At 35.3% G+C, this 17,018-nt stretch overlaps 2 protein-coding genes across 3 annotated transcripts in view; one reads left to right on the plus strand and one right to left on the minus strand.

Annotated features, from left to right (window-relative positions):
* Positions 1 to 17,018, minus strand: part of LOC126760090 (serine/threonine-protein kinase S6KL) — a 66,383-nt gene that overhangs the window by 29,867 nt on the left and 19,498 nt on the right. The window contains exon 7 of the mRNA XM_050475479.1: positions 15,940 to 16,028. Within this exon, the coding sequence (XP_050331436.1) occupies positions 15,940 to 16,028 (89 nt within the window). The remainder of the gene's footprint in view (positions 1 to 15,939; positions 16,029 to 17,018) is intronic.
* Positions 13 to 14,438, plus strand: LOC126760091 (enolase-phosphatase E1). 2 transcript variants are annotated; one of them, XM_050475481.1, is made up of 3 exons: positions 41 to 126; positions 275 to 410; positions 11,817 to 14,438. In XM_050475481.1, exon 3 carries the CDS (start codon positions 11,818 to 11,820, stop codon positions 13,081 to 13,083), a length of 1,266 nt encoding a protein of 421 aa, XP_050331438.1. In that variant the 5' UTR covers positions 41 to 126; positions 275 to 410; position 11,817; the 3' UTR covers positions 13,084 to 14,438. The 2 variants fall into 2 exon arrangements, with proteins under 2 accessions (XP_050331437.1, XP_050331438.1); XM_050475480.1 differs by lacking the exon at positions 275 to 410 and having other exon boundaries at positions 13 to 126.

Here is a 17,018-nt window from a genome sequence, read left to right on the forward strand (position 1 = left end):
CACAACAAATTTTCCTGCTCATATCCAGCCAGCAGCCAGCCATTTGCCGGGGATATATAAACGCCGGCCCACGTCTGCAGCTAATCAAAGTGCTTTTCGAAACAGTCCGCTGCGCATAAACACAAGGTAAAGGCAACTAGTAGTCAAAAGTAAAAAAATCAAAATAGAATTAAATAGCGCGCTGAAATTATTTCAAAATTACTACAGCTAAAGTAGCAAGAGCTGCGCTTAAAGTTTAATATTAATATCTTTTTTTGTTTGGTTTTTCAAATAGTGGAAATTTTCTGGTGTTGGTCATTGTAAGCTTTGCACTCGTTGCTTTTTTGTGATAATCAAATAAATTTGCTCAACTCCATCTCTTGTGCATCACGTTTAGCGAGAAAAATAAATAAATTTAGCACAGATTTCAGGTGAGTTGTGGGCAGGAAAATAAAATCATCAAACCACGCTTGACGATTTCGGTGCTTAGTGTAGAATTTCGCATGTGGCGTGGTTAATTAAGTGCAAATTGAACAAACGAAAAACATGTACGAACAACACTTTGTGTGTTTAATGAACTGAAGTACGCAAAAAGCGCCGAAATGCAAATTTTTATTTAACTTGAAAAGAAGTGTACTTGCAAAATGCTCTAATTGGTGATAAAATCAGAGAAAAAGCATGAAATTAGTTGAATAAATAGAGCAGACGCTTTGAGAATTTGGCACAAATTTTGTGTTTTTTCGAGAAAAATTTCCATTAAATTTTTTGTTGTTATAAAGAGTATATTATACTTCAGCCGGTGCTTTCTAATTGTTTTTAAGATGAATAGCATTTTTTTGCTGTTTCAGCATAATAAATGTTTTTAAGTTTTTTTTTAATGAAAACTGTTTAAATTAAACTGTTTTTTTTAAATTGCATTTTTTTTATTTAGAAAAAAGTTTTATGAAAATATTGTTTAAAAATTGTGACTGAAACGGCGATTATCGAAATTTGATAAATTTTAGAATACTAAACTAAAAACGTTATGTTGAGTATTTAATTTTTTTTAATTAAATATAAAGAATATTAAATTTTTAAAGCTTTTTTTATTTTTAACTATTCATAATGAATTATATGAGAAAAGAGAGTTTTTAATAATTGAAAGAATATAATAGAATACTAAAATAAAAAATTTATGTTAAGCCCTCAACATTATATCTTAATTATGAATTTTTTTAAAATTAAATCTTAAGAATATTAAATTTTTTTTTGATTATTTATAATGAAATTATATGAGAAAAGAGAGTTTTTAATAATTACTATTGTAATTGAAAAAAATAAAACTAGTAAAAAAGTATTTTTTTAGTTAAATGTTATTTATAGTTTTTATTTAATTATACAGGGTTGCTTTTAAAAATTTTACAAATAATATTTACAAAAAATATATATAAAAAAAAGAATACTTCTTAAAACGAATTATAAAAGAATTATTATATAAAAAATAATGTTATTATGTTTTATATATTCTTATTTTATTTTAATTTTTTTAATTATTTGTAAAATTTTTATAAGCAATCTTTTTTATTTTTAGTACTATTAACAGTTTTTTCTTTTTTTTATAATCTTGAAAAAACTGCCTCTATTCTATTTTAGTTGAATTTTCTGGTAAAAATAATAGGGAATTTGCTATTTTAAAAATATTAGAAAAGTATACAAAATCAGACTTTTTCAGAGTTTTTGGGCATACGTTTGTTTTAAGAAGCCAGTATCATTAATGAAATTTAAACAAAAATTTAATTCCTAGATTTTAATTTTAAGCAATGAAATTGTCAGAACCGCTAATATTTTTTATATAATTTGCAGAAACTTTTCTTAACCCTGCTTCGTAATCCTTCGTCAAAACAACGAAGTGCGATCTTATATCGTTTGAAAACACATTTTTCTTATTTGTTTTGTTCCGATTTCAATCAATTTAAAAATATATTTAATTAAAAAATTCAATTTAAAATATATGGTATATGAATTTCGTTACTTCTTGATTAAAAATTAAACAAAGTAATAAAATCCATTTTGGTTTCGCTTTTTCCCTCCCAAATTTTTTTTAGCGTTTTAAATAAGTCATAGTCAAAATGACGAAGGATGAGCTTAGTGTAGAAAAAATAAGGATGACAGGATTAAAACACTTTTTAAAAAACTATTTTTTTTTTTAATTTTCAAAAAAATATATGTATTTAATTTTTTTTCTTATTATTGAAATACATGAATTTCGAAGTTTTGTATGCATACACGTTTTTTTTTTTGTTTTAAAACATTATGGAAGTTGATACATGTATTTCGAAGCTTAAAAAAGTATTTTTCTAAAAAATTTTCAAAAAATGTATTTACATATGTATTTATTTTTTTTTTATTATTGAAATTGATATACGAATTGCAAAATTTTCTATGTATTTAATTTTTTTTGTTTTAAAACATTATTGAAGTTGATACATGAATTTCGAAACTTTGTACTCGCAAAATATTTTATTAAAAAAGTAATAATGGCCGAAACATAATTTGAAAAAAAAATTATTTTCACAATTTCTTTTCCAAACGAATTTCATAACATATTTATATATTTATATTTATTATTATTTATATGAAAATTTTGCAGAAAAGTCTGCACGCATTAATGCCACGCCAATTAACAAATTTCCATGACATAGCACAAATTATTTTTTATAAATATAAAATGCAACTGAATACATATGTATTTATTTAGCGAGTCAAAACCAAACTTGACATTGAACTGAAAAATCAAATTATCACATATTCACACGCCATCCGAACCTGTTCATATCTATTAATCAAAACGTAGAAACATGTTGTTGAACTCGATCCAACTTTGTAGATCAACGAATTCGAGCCGCAGATCGGACAAGACGGGCCCTAACAATCGAAGCGCACAGTCTAGCTAAAAGAAATATATTAAAATTGACAAATAATGCGCGCACACACACGTGCATAACAGGCAATATATGTATGTATGTATTTATATATAATAAATGCAATGCAAACCACTTGTCCAAGTGACATTCAAGGTGTACGAATAACCAACCGACCAACCGAGCTATCTTGCATATATTGTATTTGACATTAAGAAATACTCAAGAAAAGACACCAAGTCAACTGTGGGAAACACCTACACAAGCGCCAAAGCAGTGCATTCGCCGCTCCTCGGCGGCTAAGGCCCGTGGTCCGTTAAGCCGCAGCGCAGTCACATGCCAGATTTTCATTATTGCTGATGAAATAAGCATGTCCGCATTGACTTTTGGAAAACTTCATGCAATCGCATTTCAATTGCAGAATGCAGAGGCTTGTAAGCATAGCACACACACACACACACATACATACATGTGCAGTTGTGTGGAGTGAGAACTTGTTTGCATAACATAACGTGTTAGTAAAACCAGCTTCGATTTGTGTATGCTTTATAATGATCGGCTGCATTTACGCCATAATTCAAGCGCTTACAGCTTGGTCTGCACACAACCCCACATACACATACGAGTGCATAAATAGCTGTTACATGCCAGCAGCGGCAATTATGGTCCAGGGCCTTTCATCGCTCATTTGTTTGGCAAAGTTCAAAAACGTAATTAATACATGTAGGTTCCACATAGAAATTGAAAAGGCGCGCAATTGCATTATTACAGCGTTTTTGTTGTTGCTAATCAACTGCTGCATTAACCATTAGCCATTACCAATACAATTGCATATTGCTTTGGATGTACATATGTGTGTGTGTGGTGTGACTGCTTTGTAGCAGCAGACAATGAAATGCAGTTGTGACTCTGTACCATGACACCGTGTTCTAGAATACCGCACCAGCAAAATAAATGCACCAATGCTTGGTGGCAAGCTTATACATATACATACATACGTATAGTATATGCACTTGCATAGCTGCTCGTGCATGCAACAAATCGCATTCCTTCGAAACTAGATTTTCCGCGCTGCATGTTTCAAGCAGAAATCGTTCTTTTTCGCGCTTTGGTAATTTACCAGCGACTCAAGCAATTGCAGCAAAACTTGCAGAAAAATTAGCAATAGAAAAATATGCAAAAAACAACAACAACTCGCTTTGCAACTGCATAACTCATTCGGTTTTATATTGACGGTGGACAACTAACTAGCTCACCAGTGCTCGCCGTAATGCGGTTTATCAGGCAATAAGGCAACAAGGCAACAAGTACTTGTCTCCGTGACTAGTGTGCTGTCGCCTGGTGCCGCATGCGCAGTCCATTTGGCAACTAATTTGCCAGCTAAATGATGCTGCAACGCTGACAGGCTTCATTTTATGGCAGCCAATCGGTTTTTGTTGAATTATTGCAAGTGCAGTTTGTCTTATTGAATACAAAAGTATGAAAAAGCATCATTTTGTGGTCTTTTATGTGCGATGTAGTATCGAATTTGTTTGAAATTACTTTGGGGATGGGAAATATGCATGCTGTTTAGATAGTACTCACTCGAGAGAGTTATAAACAATCCATTTTTTGACTAACTTCACTCTCCGCTGAAGTTCGATAATTTTCTAATATTTTTTTAGGCCATAAAAAACGGAAAATATATAGTGCTAATAATACATTCTTTAAAGTTTATTCTTACCCAACGATTATATACATACTTAAAAAGAAAAAATTAAACTAAAAAGGCATTGATTAGCTTGGCTTTAGATCACTAGTTGTTAAACTGTTAATGCTTATCATAAAAGTCCGCTGTCAACGTGGCATTGTGGCAAATCTTCGTAGAATATGGTACATTTTCGAACAAGATATGTTGTTGTTGTTATTGTAGCGGCAGAATTCTGCCAAGTTGACAGTCCTTGGATGGATAAAAATCCGAGTTCGTTCCGGTTACGTTAGGTTCGAACTGATATGTAGAATGTTTTGGAAAAAAACATAAGGAATCTCAAAAACAAAAAAACTTTTTTGAAACTAAAATCTTACAATTCACCGTATACTATAAATACAACAACTAATTTCTAAATTAACTTGACTGCAGCCATTTTTCCATGCAACCACTGATAAAAATTTTTATATTTTTAATAAAAATATTTTTAACAAAAAATCAAAATTTTTTTATTTTTGGTTCTATTAACTTAATTTCAATATAATTTCTGTTAACAGCGTTTATTTTAAAAAATATGGAAGTAAAACTACGAATTTCAAGGAATAAATTTACTATTATTTTTAATTAAAATCGCACGAAATTAAAAAAAAAATTGCTTGAATGTCAACTCACTCATGGATTTTTATTAATGACTACGGCAAATACAAATTTTTTCAATAAAAAGCTAAAAAAATTAAAATTACTTTTGTCGAAAATGAAGAACGGCACGCTTGCGGGCTGTCAATGCTGACAGCTGATAGAGAAAAATTAACATAACTTCTTTGAACCCAAAGAGCGTAGAACATGGCCAAGCATGTTCATAACTGCGACCGCATACATATTTACCTATTATTTACATACAATTTGTTATATTTCTTTGCTTTACGACTTCACTCAGCACATTTCTATAGGCCATGGCTACCTGACCGAAGTGGAAGCTGTGATTAATCTACCATCAGCTTTATGGCTGGGCCATAAACAATAAATGAAATGACTGGTACAAATTTATTGCAGCAGCCAAGCAAAAAAAACCTAATTAAACTTGTCATTATAAAGTTTTTTACAACAAACACATACATACATATATATATGTATATATATACATATAGGTATATGTTATGTATTGTCAAGAGAAAGGCAAGGCTAACATTAGAAGCGAGCAAGCATAAAAGCCTACTGCTGGCATCCTGCTAAAGTTCAAACTCAAAGTTGAGTGGCATGGCTGGCAGAATATCGGCAAGAATCCATACATATGCTCCTACATTCACACATACATACATACCTTCATGGAATCTGGCTTGCCGTGCAAATAACCAGATGATGCTGAAGATGTACAAGTTATGGCATGGATGCCTACCTGTTGGGTAGTAGCTAACGCCTCAAACTATTCTATAAACGAGTTTCTTGGCCAGCGCCGCGTCCGGCGCAGAGTCAATGAACGCGTTGCTCTTAAGCGCAAAAATTCGACTTCTGCTCGGAGTCGCCAGATAACCAAAGCTGTGAAAGCTGGCGATGCTATGGTTGGCATAGCTTGGTGGCATGGACGGCAGACAGTCCGGCCAAGAGTTATGAAGCATTTCGCATCGTTAAATATTAAATAATCCGAAGCAACTAAATCGGGGCATATGACAAAAACAAAAACAGAAACAAGAAAGTTTGTAGCATTTACCACAGATCATTGGACATACATATATGATTTTATGTACATATATAGTATGTGTACATATGTATGTGTGAAGGTACTGTGCGCAAGGAAGAGCGAAGGTGCGCGTAATGTGAGACGAATTGGCATGAAAACGAGTTTTATCTATTTACTCCTGTGAAGCCAAGCAAAATATATACATATAAGTATGTACGAATATATTAAAATATATATATTGCAAAAAATAAAAAAAAAATATTTTTTTCGAAAAAAGGCGCGGCAAAAAGCAAGCGGACATAAATTTTGCATTTTTAAGTTCGAGCTGGCGGGCCGGACCGAGGCTGCGAAACGTTTTTGCTTCTTTGCCATAAACCGTTTAGCGCATGTTATGTAATTGTGGTTCATACACCTATGCGTACAGACATACATATGAGCGGTTGTGTGTAATGCGCCGTTATTGATGGCACGTTTATTAATTGCAGGCACTTTACCCATACATATATACAAATATATATATTTCTGTTTTGAAAAGCATTGAAAAGTTGTAGGCGCGATTTCGTCTTTGATTGCGCTTTAAGTGTCTTTTATGATTGTCACTACTTTGGAAAGGAAATACGCTGATTTACGTTTGCGCTACTGCCTCGCCACTTTCAGTTGCACGCACGCGCTGCGGCGCGGCATTAGTCATCGCCTGGCAATTGTGGCGATTTCGTAGTTAATGCAGCAGGCATAAGCGCTGATTTGCATATTGCACTTTTGAAGCGTTTAAATTATTGTCCACCTACTTGCGCTGTCGCGAGACATTTCCAAGTGCATTCGAGCACTGGAAGCCATTAATTACTCGTAAGTCAAGTTTCACATCTAGAATAATGGCAGTGCCATTAACGCTCGAGCTGCGTTTCGGCTGATTTACTTAAAATTCGCGACACGGTTCGAGTACAGAAAACTATATCATCACTGCAGGCTGCTTTGTGGCTATTATAGTGCTCTATAAAAATGTTTCGCCAGATTTATGGCGCCTAATAAAAAGTTTATTATTAAATTATACTGTTCTGAGAAGACGGCAATTAACCGTAATTTAGTTAAGCACTTACTTTCTGCTCGCAAAATTCGTGAATTCGATTGAAAAACTTTCCTATTGTTGTCGCCGCAAAATAGCTCGCAGCTGTCAGTTGAGAAATGGAAACAAATGGCTGTCGATGTGTGAGTGTATGTTTCTGTGTGTGGACAAATAACGATAATTTCATGTAATTGCAAATTTTGCCTTTTCATAGTAAGTTCTTCGAAATTAACTAGACATTTGCACAAATTGTTAGTGATTACTTAAAACGCTGCTTTAATGCTTTAACTGTCTGCCGCTGACAGTAAAAATGTTCTAATTGAAAGCTCAATATGGTTGACGCAGGTTTTGCTTATTTATCTAATAAAATTTAAATATATTCATGGTTTTGTAAACAATTCACTAACTTTGATGACGTTCATGTGACTTCAAACTAAAAATATAACGCGGTGTAAATTTTCTGGTTTCTCGGCGAAAAACTGCGACAAGTAATTTTCATAGGCTTCTCTTGAAGCCAACTTTACTCCATTAAGAGATTTCTGCGTTGACCGAAACAAATGGGAGTCCCATGTCGCAAGGTCAAGGCTATATGGTGGATGCATCAAAACTTCCCAGCCAAGCACTCCCAGTTTTTGCCGAGTCATCAAAGATGTGTGTGGTCTAGCGTTGTCCTAATCGAAGACGAAGCTCTTTTTGTTGATAAGTTCTGGCCGATTGCTTGCTTCAATATCATCAGTTGCTGACATTAAAATGTAGAATCAATCGTTCGACCAGACTGAAGCAGCTCATAGTGGATGATCCTTTCCAATCCCACCAAATACTCAGCATAACTTTTTGAGGCGTCAATCCTGACTTTGTGACTATTTGTTAAGCTTCACCACGTTGGATCATGATCTAGTTCGCACATTATTGTCGTATTTGATACACTTTGCGTCTCCTGTTATTATTCGCTTCACAAAAGGTTCGATTCCATTTCGTTTCAGCAAAGAGTCGCAGATGTTAATTCGGTCCATTAAATTTTTCACAGACAATTCATTTGGTACGCAAACATCGAGCTTCTTTTTGTAGCCAGCGTTTTTTAAATGGATCAAAACCGTTTGATGATGAATTTTAAGTTCCTTAGCGATGTCAAGGCGACTTATGTGACGGTCCTGGTCAATCTGTTCCATAATTTCATTGACTTTTTCAACGAAAGGTCGAGCAGAGCGAGGTGCATCTTTCGCATCGAAATTTTCAGAACGAAAGCAAGCGAATCATTGTTGTGCTAAACGAACTGATACACCATCGTATCCGCAAACTTCACAAATTTCATTGGTGGCATTCTTATCTTTTTTATACAAAAATTTCAAAATACTGCGAATTTTTTCGTTATTTTCACTCATTTTTGATCAGCTGTAGTTTTTTTCCAACTTCCCCGAATTTATTTTTATACTCTCGCAACAATGTTGCTAACGAGAGTTTATAATTTTGTTCACATAACGGTTGTTTGTAAGTCCTAAAACTAAAAGAGTCAGATATAGGGTTATATATACCAAAGTGATCAGGGCGACGAGTAGAGTCGAAATCCGGATGTCTGTCTGTCCGTCCGTCTGTCCGTCCGTACGTCCGTCTGTCCGTCCGTCCGTGCAAGCTGTAACTTGAGTAAAAATTGAGATATCATGATGAAACTTGGTACACACGTATTCCTTGGCTCCATAAGAAGGTTAAGTTCGAAGATGGGCAAAATCGGCCCACTGCCACGCCCACAAAATGGCGGAAACCGAAAACCTATAAAGTGTCATAACTAAGCCATAAATAAAGATATTAAAGTGAAATTTGGCACAAAGGATCGCATTAGGGAGGGACATATTTGGAAGTAATTTGTTTGGAAAAGTGGGCGTGGCCCCGCCCCCTACTAAGTTTTTTGTACATATCTCGGAAACTATTATAGCTATGTCAACCAAACTCTACAGAGTCGTTTTCTTCAGGTATTTCCATATACAGTTCAAAAATGGAAGAAATCGGATAATAACCACGCCCACCTCCCATACAAAGGTTATGTTCAAAATCACTAAAAGTGCGTTAACCGACTAACAAAAAACGTCAGAAACACTAAATTTTACGGAAGAAGTGGCAGAAGGAAGCTGCATCCAGGCTTTTTTTAAAAATTGAAAATGGGCGTGGCGCCGCCCACTTATGGACCAAGAAGCATATCTCAGGAGCTACTAGACCGATTTCAATGAAATTCGGTATATAATGTTTTCTTAACACCCTGATGACATGTACGAAATATGGCTGAAATCGGTTCACAACCACGCCTTCTTCCAATATAAAGCTATTTTGAATTCCATCTGATGCCTTCTTTGTATAATACGAGTATAAACATTAGGAACCAATGATGATAGCGGAATAAAACTTTACACAAATACGGTATTTGAAAAATATGTAAATGACGGATAATGAAATCTCGATTATCACTTTACCATGCGAGAGTATAAAATGTTCGGTGACACCCGAACTTAGCCCTTCCTTACTTGTTTTTTATTTAAATTAAGCTTAAAATCTCACCTCACCAACACTATATGGTATGACACAATGTGATTGGTAGCACTGAAGATCTTGTATACGACTGCAAGGACATCTATTGACAAAATACGAAAAGACTTTTTCGACTACCCAATATATTCTTGAAAAGATTGCATTAGTGAAATTTTTAATCTTCTCTTAAGTTCAACGAGTGTTCATAAAACTAATTGAGTCACGTACATATTTTCAATAGAAACTACGAATGTGTGATCAAATGTCAACTGATAATAATACCGAACTTTGAGTTAATTTTTTTGCAATAAACAAATAAATATTTGGCGTGCGGAGCCGCGCTACAAACATAATAGAGAAGAGGTAATCAGTTGTTTCAACATACATACACATATGTATGTATATAGCGAAATATATATGTAAAGGAATGCAGTTTAATTGTTTGTGTGTCAAACTTATATAACAAAAATTGTAAAAAAAAAGAAGTTTTGCCGAGATCGACATTTAAAGCAACTTGGGCTTATAAAAAGCTTGCAGGCGAGTCGCAAAAACACACTCAACTACGATAAAATGTTTCCAATTGTTATAAAAACACTTGTCAGCAATATCAACTAAAAATATCATTAATTTTATTCGTAGATAGCATTTTGAGACATTTTGGTAGTGATTGTTTGAAAATGCTTTATTATTTTTGACGTGAAAATATTGCTTCTTAAGTCGCTTCCTTTATAACTAAGCTTACTGAACTCGGTAAAGCGGTGAACTCTACTTGTTGCCTTACAAGCAGTTAAGTGAGTAATCTTTTAAGGCTTATTTTCAAAAGAACGCAGCTTAACTTGACCAAAGCCTTAGTTGTAAGTTGAGGTTAGGTTATACGACCGTTGCATTCATTTTATGTACAATCAAAGCAGAATATGACAATTATTATCACTTACTCATATTCGTTGTTTGTTGATCAAATTATGGGCCTTTAGAGTAAACAATTAGATCATGTGATATAAATGGAAATAAAACCGTCGCAGTGAAGTATAAATAAATACGAATTGTAAGCGGTTTTGTCAAGCGAATAATGAGTAATCAAAACAACTAACTCACTTTATTTATTTTGCGACAATTAGCAACTCAAAAAGTAAGGTATTGAATTGCAATTACGGAATTTAAGCGAAATGTGCAGGATTCACTGCGTACCACCCACATTCACAGACGTCAGTCGAGTGTCATTTATAATTTCACATTCAATACAATGTAACGAAAGCTTTATTTACTAAAATCATGTATTCCCAGACATATACATACATACATCCACGAGTATAATGCCCGCGCCACTTAGCATCTACAATTAGCACTTAAGCTGATCGGAGGAATGCTCCAGAATTATTTGTGAGCTTTTGGAAGGTAGGCGCGTTTAGCCCCCCAACCCGCTGTACGTTGAACTTGCTTATTGAATTTAGTGGTCACGGCGTTCACGCGTTCATATGATTCTCGCCTCCCGTGGCCATGTGCGGCCAGCACAATGGATGCTTCGAGATTACACATGCCGGCTTACAGTTGCGCCATCGTCGTTGATTAAATTGCAAGCTTCCGTCATTTGGAGAGCGGCGCAGACAATTCAATCAAATTAAGCAGATGTACAGAGCGCAGGGCTCTTGTACAAGTCGAATGCTGTCCACTGATTTACAAATAGATCTTGTTAAAAATACAAATACGTGGCGGTCCATTGAAATGTGTGGAATATGTGTGTAAAAATACTTTGAATACTTTGTGCAAATTCAATTGTTAGGAATTCCGCTTGTGTAATCAACATTGTATGAATTTGCGCCGCATTAATATGACCTTTCCAATTGACCAAGCCCTCGAGAGGCGCCATTCCATTTCCACTTAGGCCAGGCATAATTAAATTATACACACAGAATGCAAATAAAATTAGTTTCCCCCTTAATTAAGTGGTTATATAATAATAATTTTTCGTTTTTTGTCCTCTATCTGTTGCAGTATGAAGTTCCAATTAGTCATTCTCTCCGCCCTGCTCGTCAGCGCATTCGCTCTGCCCGTACCAGATGAGGAAGTGTCACCGGTAGTACAGGCGGTGCCACAAGTACAAGAGAAGTCCGTTGAAGTACAAAAGGTCAATGAGAAGGTTGCCGATGTGGTTAAGCCAGTCGAGGCACGTGCAGCTGAACTTCCCGCCGCCGCTGCAGCAGCGCCGGCCCTAGCCAACGAGGAGAAGAAGGACCTAAAACCCGTCGAACTCCCATTGAACGCTCCCGATTCCGAAATCAGCCAGAGTTTGCTTGCCGAGAAGAAGGAAGAGAAGAAGGATAAGCAGACACGCGCTGATGATAAAGTAGAGGAAACTAAAGCCCTGCCTGTTGCTGCCGCCACCGCACCTGTTGCCGGTCTCGCTGAGGAGCCAAAACAAGCTGAGGAAACCCTTGTCGCTGCTGAAGAGAAAACTAATATTGAAGGCAAATCCACCATTATTGCTGAAGCCGCACCAGCCGAACAGAAGAAGGACGAGCTCTCTGCCGCTGAGGAAACACCTGTGGTGAAGACTGATTCCGCTCTTGCCGCCACTGCTGATATTGCTCCTGCTGCTACTGAACTTAAGAAGGAGGAAACTCCAGCACGTCAAGAACGCGTTGGCGAAGCTGTAAATGAGGTTGATGCCAATGTTGTGCCTGCTGCTTCCGTTGTTGCTGAAGTAGCGCCAGCAGTAAAGAGTTTGTTAGCTGAAGAAGCCGCCCCTGCTGCTACCCCCGTTGCCGCTACACCCGCTCTCACCACCGATGCTGCACTTGAACAGCCTGCCGAACCTGAGAAACAACTACCAGAAGCACCCAAAGAGTTGCTCAAATCGGCTGCATCCGAACCAATTGCTCAGGAGGTCGAACCAGCGGCGCTAGCACCAGCCGGTGATATTCCACTACAAGCCAGCGAAGAAAGCGCAGCCAAGGCCTTGAAGGTAGAGGAACCAGCACCAGCAGCACCAGTTGCCGCTGTTGCCGCACCAGAAGCTAAGAAAATTGAAGAACCCGCCGCCGCTGCTCCCGCACCAGCTGAGTTACCACAGCAACAACAAAAAGAACTAACACCAGAGGTAAAGGAAAGTGAACCCAAGACATTGGAAGAGAAAAAACCCGTTGCCGAGGCTGAGAAATTGAGTGAGAGCAAGAAATCTAAAGATTCCAACTCGTCATCCGATTCGTCTGAATCCGAATCTAAGGAAAGTAGCGAATCCAAGGAGGAGAAATCTGACTAGAAGTCTATATGCATCCGATCGAATACCTCCTTTCAAAAAAAAAAAACAGCAAAAATTCAAAAGCAAAAACAACAATTTGACCACACTTCAAACAGCAAACAATTGGGTATGAAGTTCTGCAAAAACACAAACTGACCGATGTCACGTGGTCACAAACTCAACGCTCTTAATAATATATAGTTAGTTATTTTTAGTTGTAAAAACTATTTAGAAAGAAACGAAATCAACAAAACGGACAAAACGAGGGACCGACAGAATTAATATTTGCAAGATAAAGGCAACCAACCAACCATTCGTATGACGTAGGCAGTGTAAAGAGAACCATGAAAGTTATTATTAAACAGTATACAAGAAAGTGCCGATAACGGTCGGGAGAATTAAAACAAGTGCTTTGTAGATTGCAACATCCAACGCCATGACAGTCTAGTGCTCACCACACAGAGAGCTAGAGGTCTTCTACTTCTAATTACCCAGCATTGGAATACACTCGCTGCACTTGAGTGGAAACAAATAAGGACAAACCAAGAAGATGGCATACAAGCAATAATACTTACACAAGTAATTATGATATATCATAAATTATATACATAAAACAAAAGTAATTTAAGCTTAATTAAATTAAAAAAATACAAGTAAATCCACAAAATGCTGTAAGGTGAAGTTCAAACGAGGGAATATTTAATTTTAATATATATGAGGATGTACGAGTAATTATTGCCGATGGATATAAGAGGAACGCAATCATTACGAAAGATGCACAACTACTTTTAAGTTCTAGAACCACTACGTAACGGTAGACGGGTAGACCCACAATGTATTTGTAGCTTTTAATCTAAGCAGTTCACAATTGAAAAGCTCGACATCAGTAACGTCCGCCTTGAAAGCAAAAGCAACAAAAGCAAAGCAACTAATGCAGCCCCAACAATAAAACGATAGATATATTTGAATGCATTCGAAGACAAAGCAAAAGCAAAAGCAAAAACAAGCACCAACCTACGTTAGATAATACCTACATACCATGGACCAATTACGTTTAATTTTATAAATTATATGTGTGCGTATGCTTAATGTTTATGAAAACTCTGCTGGCACTTGCAATTCAAGTTTTTTAGGTCTCTGAGCGATCCATGCGCATTTATGGCTGCTGTGACTTTCAATTGCATTTCGATCGAAAACGCATTTTAGTAATTGAAATGCAGTTGAGTGGTGCACAATGCGTGTGCGCGTGGATACGAACAAATTACGATGATTACATAACACCTATATACCATACATGCATATGAACAAAATGTATTTGTACGATTTTTATATAGACTGACAATTTTTGGATAAAAAATAAAAAATAATAAAAAATACGAATTGGTCTTTTAATCAAATTCCAACACTTTTCTCACTTTAGCAATGTGTTGCAAAGGGAGTGTAATAGTTCACGTAACGGTTGTTTGTAGCAACATCACATAATGCAGCTAGATATGAAAATGGTAAGTAATGGATAGCTTTGCATAAGTTTTGAAGTATCTTGACAAAGATCTGAATGCAACTTTATTGGAAATCTAGATAGATTCGAGGGCAAAAATATTTAATTGGAGCACTGTCATGTCCACAAAAGAACAAGGGGTATAGAATGGAAGAGAAAATGTGGTAATGACAATTCTTTGCAAAATACTAGAGACTTAAGGTCATTGTCCAGACGAATTACATTATTGATCAATTTTTTTTATGAAGTTCCAAATATCAACTAATGTGATTTATAGTTTCAGCAAAATGGACAGCTTATCATGCCTTTAATGACACAAAAGGAGTAGTATCCGAAATTGTTAGTCAAGAAATGAAATCTGAAAAATGAAATCTGAAAAACGGAAGTAGTTAATAGTTAATATCAGAGTCTATACTTATCATAAATTAGTTCTACCTTAAAGGTGAAATTACAGCAGATCCCAAGTGCAGGATTTTAAGCACGTATTCTTATATGTGGAAGTATATAAATATGACAAAAAAGCTGTCAAGAGCAAACAACGAAAATTTCGAGAAAATGCAGAACATTTTACGTAACGCCCGACAATAGTTTGATGATTCCGAATAATGTTTAGAGTCGCTATGTGATAATATATGAAGCATGCCTCTAACTGCAGTACAACCATCCATTCGAGTGGATTGCATACGAAGAACCGAATCCAAAACGTGAAAGACGGAACATCAACAGAATGAAAAAATAGGAAAATTATATGAATTGAGCTTTGAATTACTTCCATCCCAATCTCATTCTCCGAATCGGATTCAGCGACTTTTTTTATCCTTGAAAGGAAATGTGACCCAAAGACAAGGTAAACGCCGAGACTGAGACCTACTAGCATTTTTCTGCCAAGAGCACTAGAAAACTAGTAACGGTACAAAACTGTTACAATTTCAATTTCTTTCATTCAAGTAAATGCACTTTGAATTTATTCATCACATACATATAGATTTTACCTCAGTCCATATTTCAGCAATCTTTAAAAATTATACAACAAAACAAAAGTGTGCTTTGTTTAGCTTTACTTAGTACCGAAATAGAAGCACATCTTCGTTTCGCAAAACGAATAGTAATCGTTATTTTAGTTTTAACAGCCTAGAGACTCACGCTAATTTCTTCTTACTACATTTAATTTAATATTTCACAAGAGTTTTGACTGTTACTACCAAAAAATTAATTGCGATAATTTAGAGTTCGAAACTTTTGAAGTGAATCTCAGTTCTTAACGGGAAATATTTCAAACTGCGGTTTCAAAAACATGAATTATCACATAGAAAATTATACATGTACATATATATTTTGCAGTAACTACTAGGAGAACAAGAATAATTTAAACTGCTTACCTTTTGAATGAGCATCTGACAGACGAGTATGCCCAGTGACCACCAATCGACTGCATGACCGTAAGGCTCACCACGCAACAGCTCCGGCGCTGGCAATGAGAAATGAAAACACACATGTATTGTTTGATGAAGTATGTTTGAGCTGGTGTTATTGTGAAATAAAGCAATTTATATAAATTTAACATTAGCTTGACTTAAGATGTTTAGAAGCAAAAGAGGTAAACAAAAATGTTATGTTATTCGTTGCAGTGCAAATGAAGCGCTTAACAGAACAGAACACGCATGTTCATCATCCGCCCTGGTGGCCCTACTTTCGACTCTACACTTTAGCGTAGAAATTTGTTGTTATGGAAGAGAAGAAAGAATGTACTGACGATATATTGACATTAAAATTAACAGAGATTAAAAATATTTTTTGTTGCATGTGATATTTCATGTCATGCGATTTTTTTCGCAAATGCTTTGAATAAACAGCAAGTTGACAGTTAACAGCCAAAAATAATAATTTTTGTGACTCTTATAAATATTTTGAGTTTACGTTACCAAAACGGATCCAGATTTAAAAGAAGTTGAGATGATATCCTAAAAAATAATTCTTGAATATTTTAACGGTAATTGAGCTGAAATAATAACAACAATTTTGTACATATTATATCTGGGTTCAATTCCAAATTCTATTAGTCTTGGACTTATTCACTTCATTTATAAACAATTTTTAGTTTCTAATATATTTTTTATATAAAAAAAAATAAAAAAATAAACAAAAAGCGTGGGAGAGTTTTAGTTAAATGGTTTCACTTCTCCGACAATCGGATCTACACATAACCCGAGCAACCCTATATTTGTTTGCAGTTAGGAACTATAAATTTGTTAATATTCTTAAACAATTTTTGGAGCGGGTTTGTGCCGCTACAACAACAAAAACAACTACGAAAAAACACTCTGTAAAAATTTAAATAAAAAAAATACAATTTTTTTTATATTTAAGTTCAGTTTGTCAAAATACTTTAAGCAACAGCAATGAGTTGGAAATTTTTGGGAAGATAAACGTGAGAATAAAGCAAAATACATGCAAATTT

The sequence above is a fragment of the Bactrocera neohumeralis genome, chromosome 5 (assembly GCF_024586455.1).
Source record: "Bactrocera neohumeralis isolate Rockhampton chromosome 5, APGP_CSIRO_Bneo_wtdbg2-racon-allhic-juicebox.fasta_v2, whole genome shotgun sequence".
Taxonomy (NCBI): domain Eukaryota; kingdom Metazoa; phylum Arthropoda; class Insecta; order Diptera; family Tephritidae; genus Bactrocera; species Bactrocera neohumeralis.

Excerpts from the sequence above, each read along its gene's own strand:
- LOC126760091 (XM_050475480.1), top strand. The coding sequence starts at position 11,818 with ATGAAGTTCCAATTAGTCATTCTCTCCGCCCTGCTCGTCAGCGCATTC.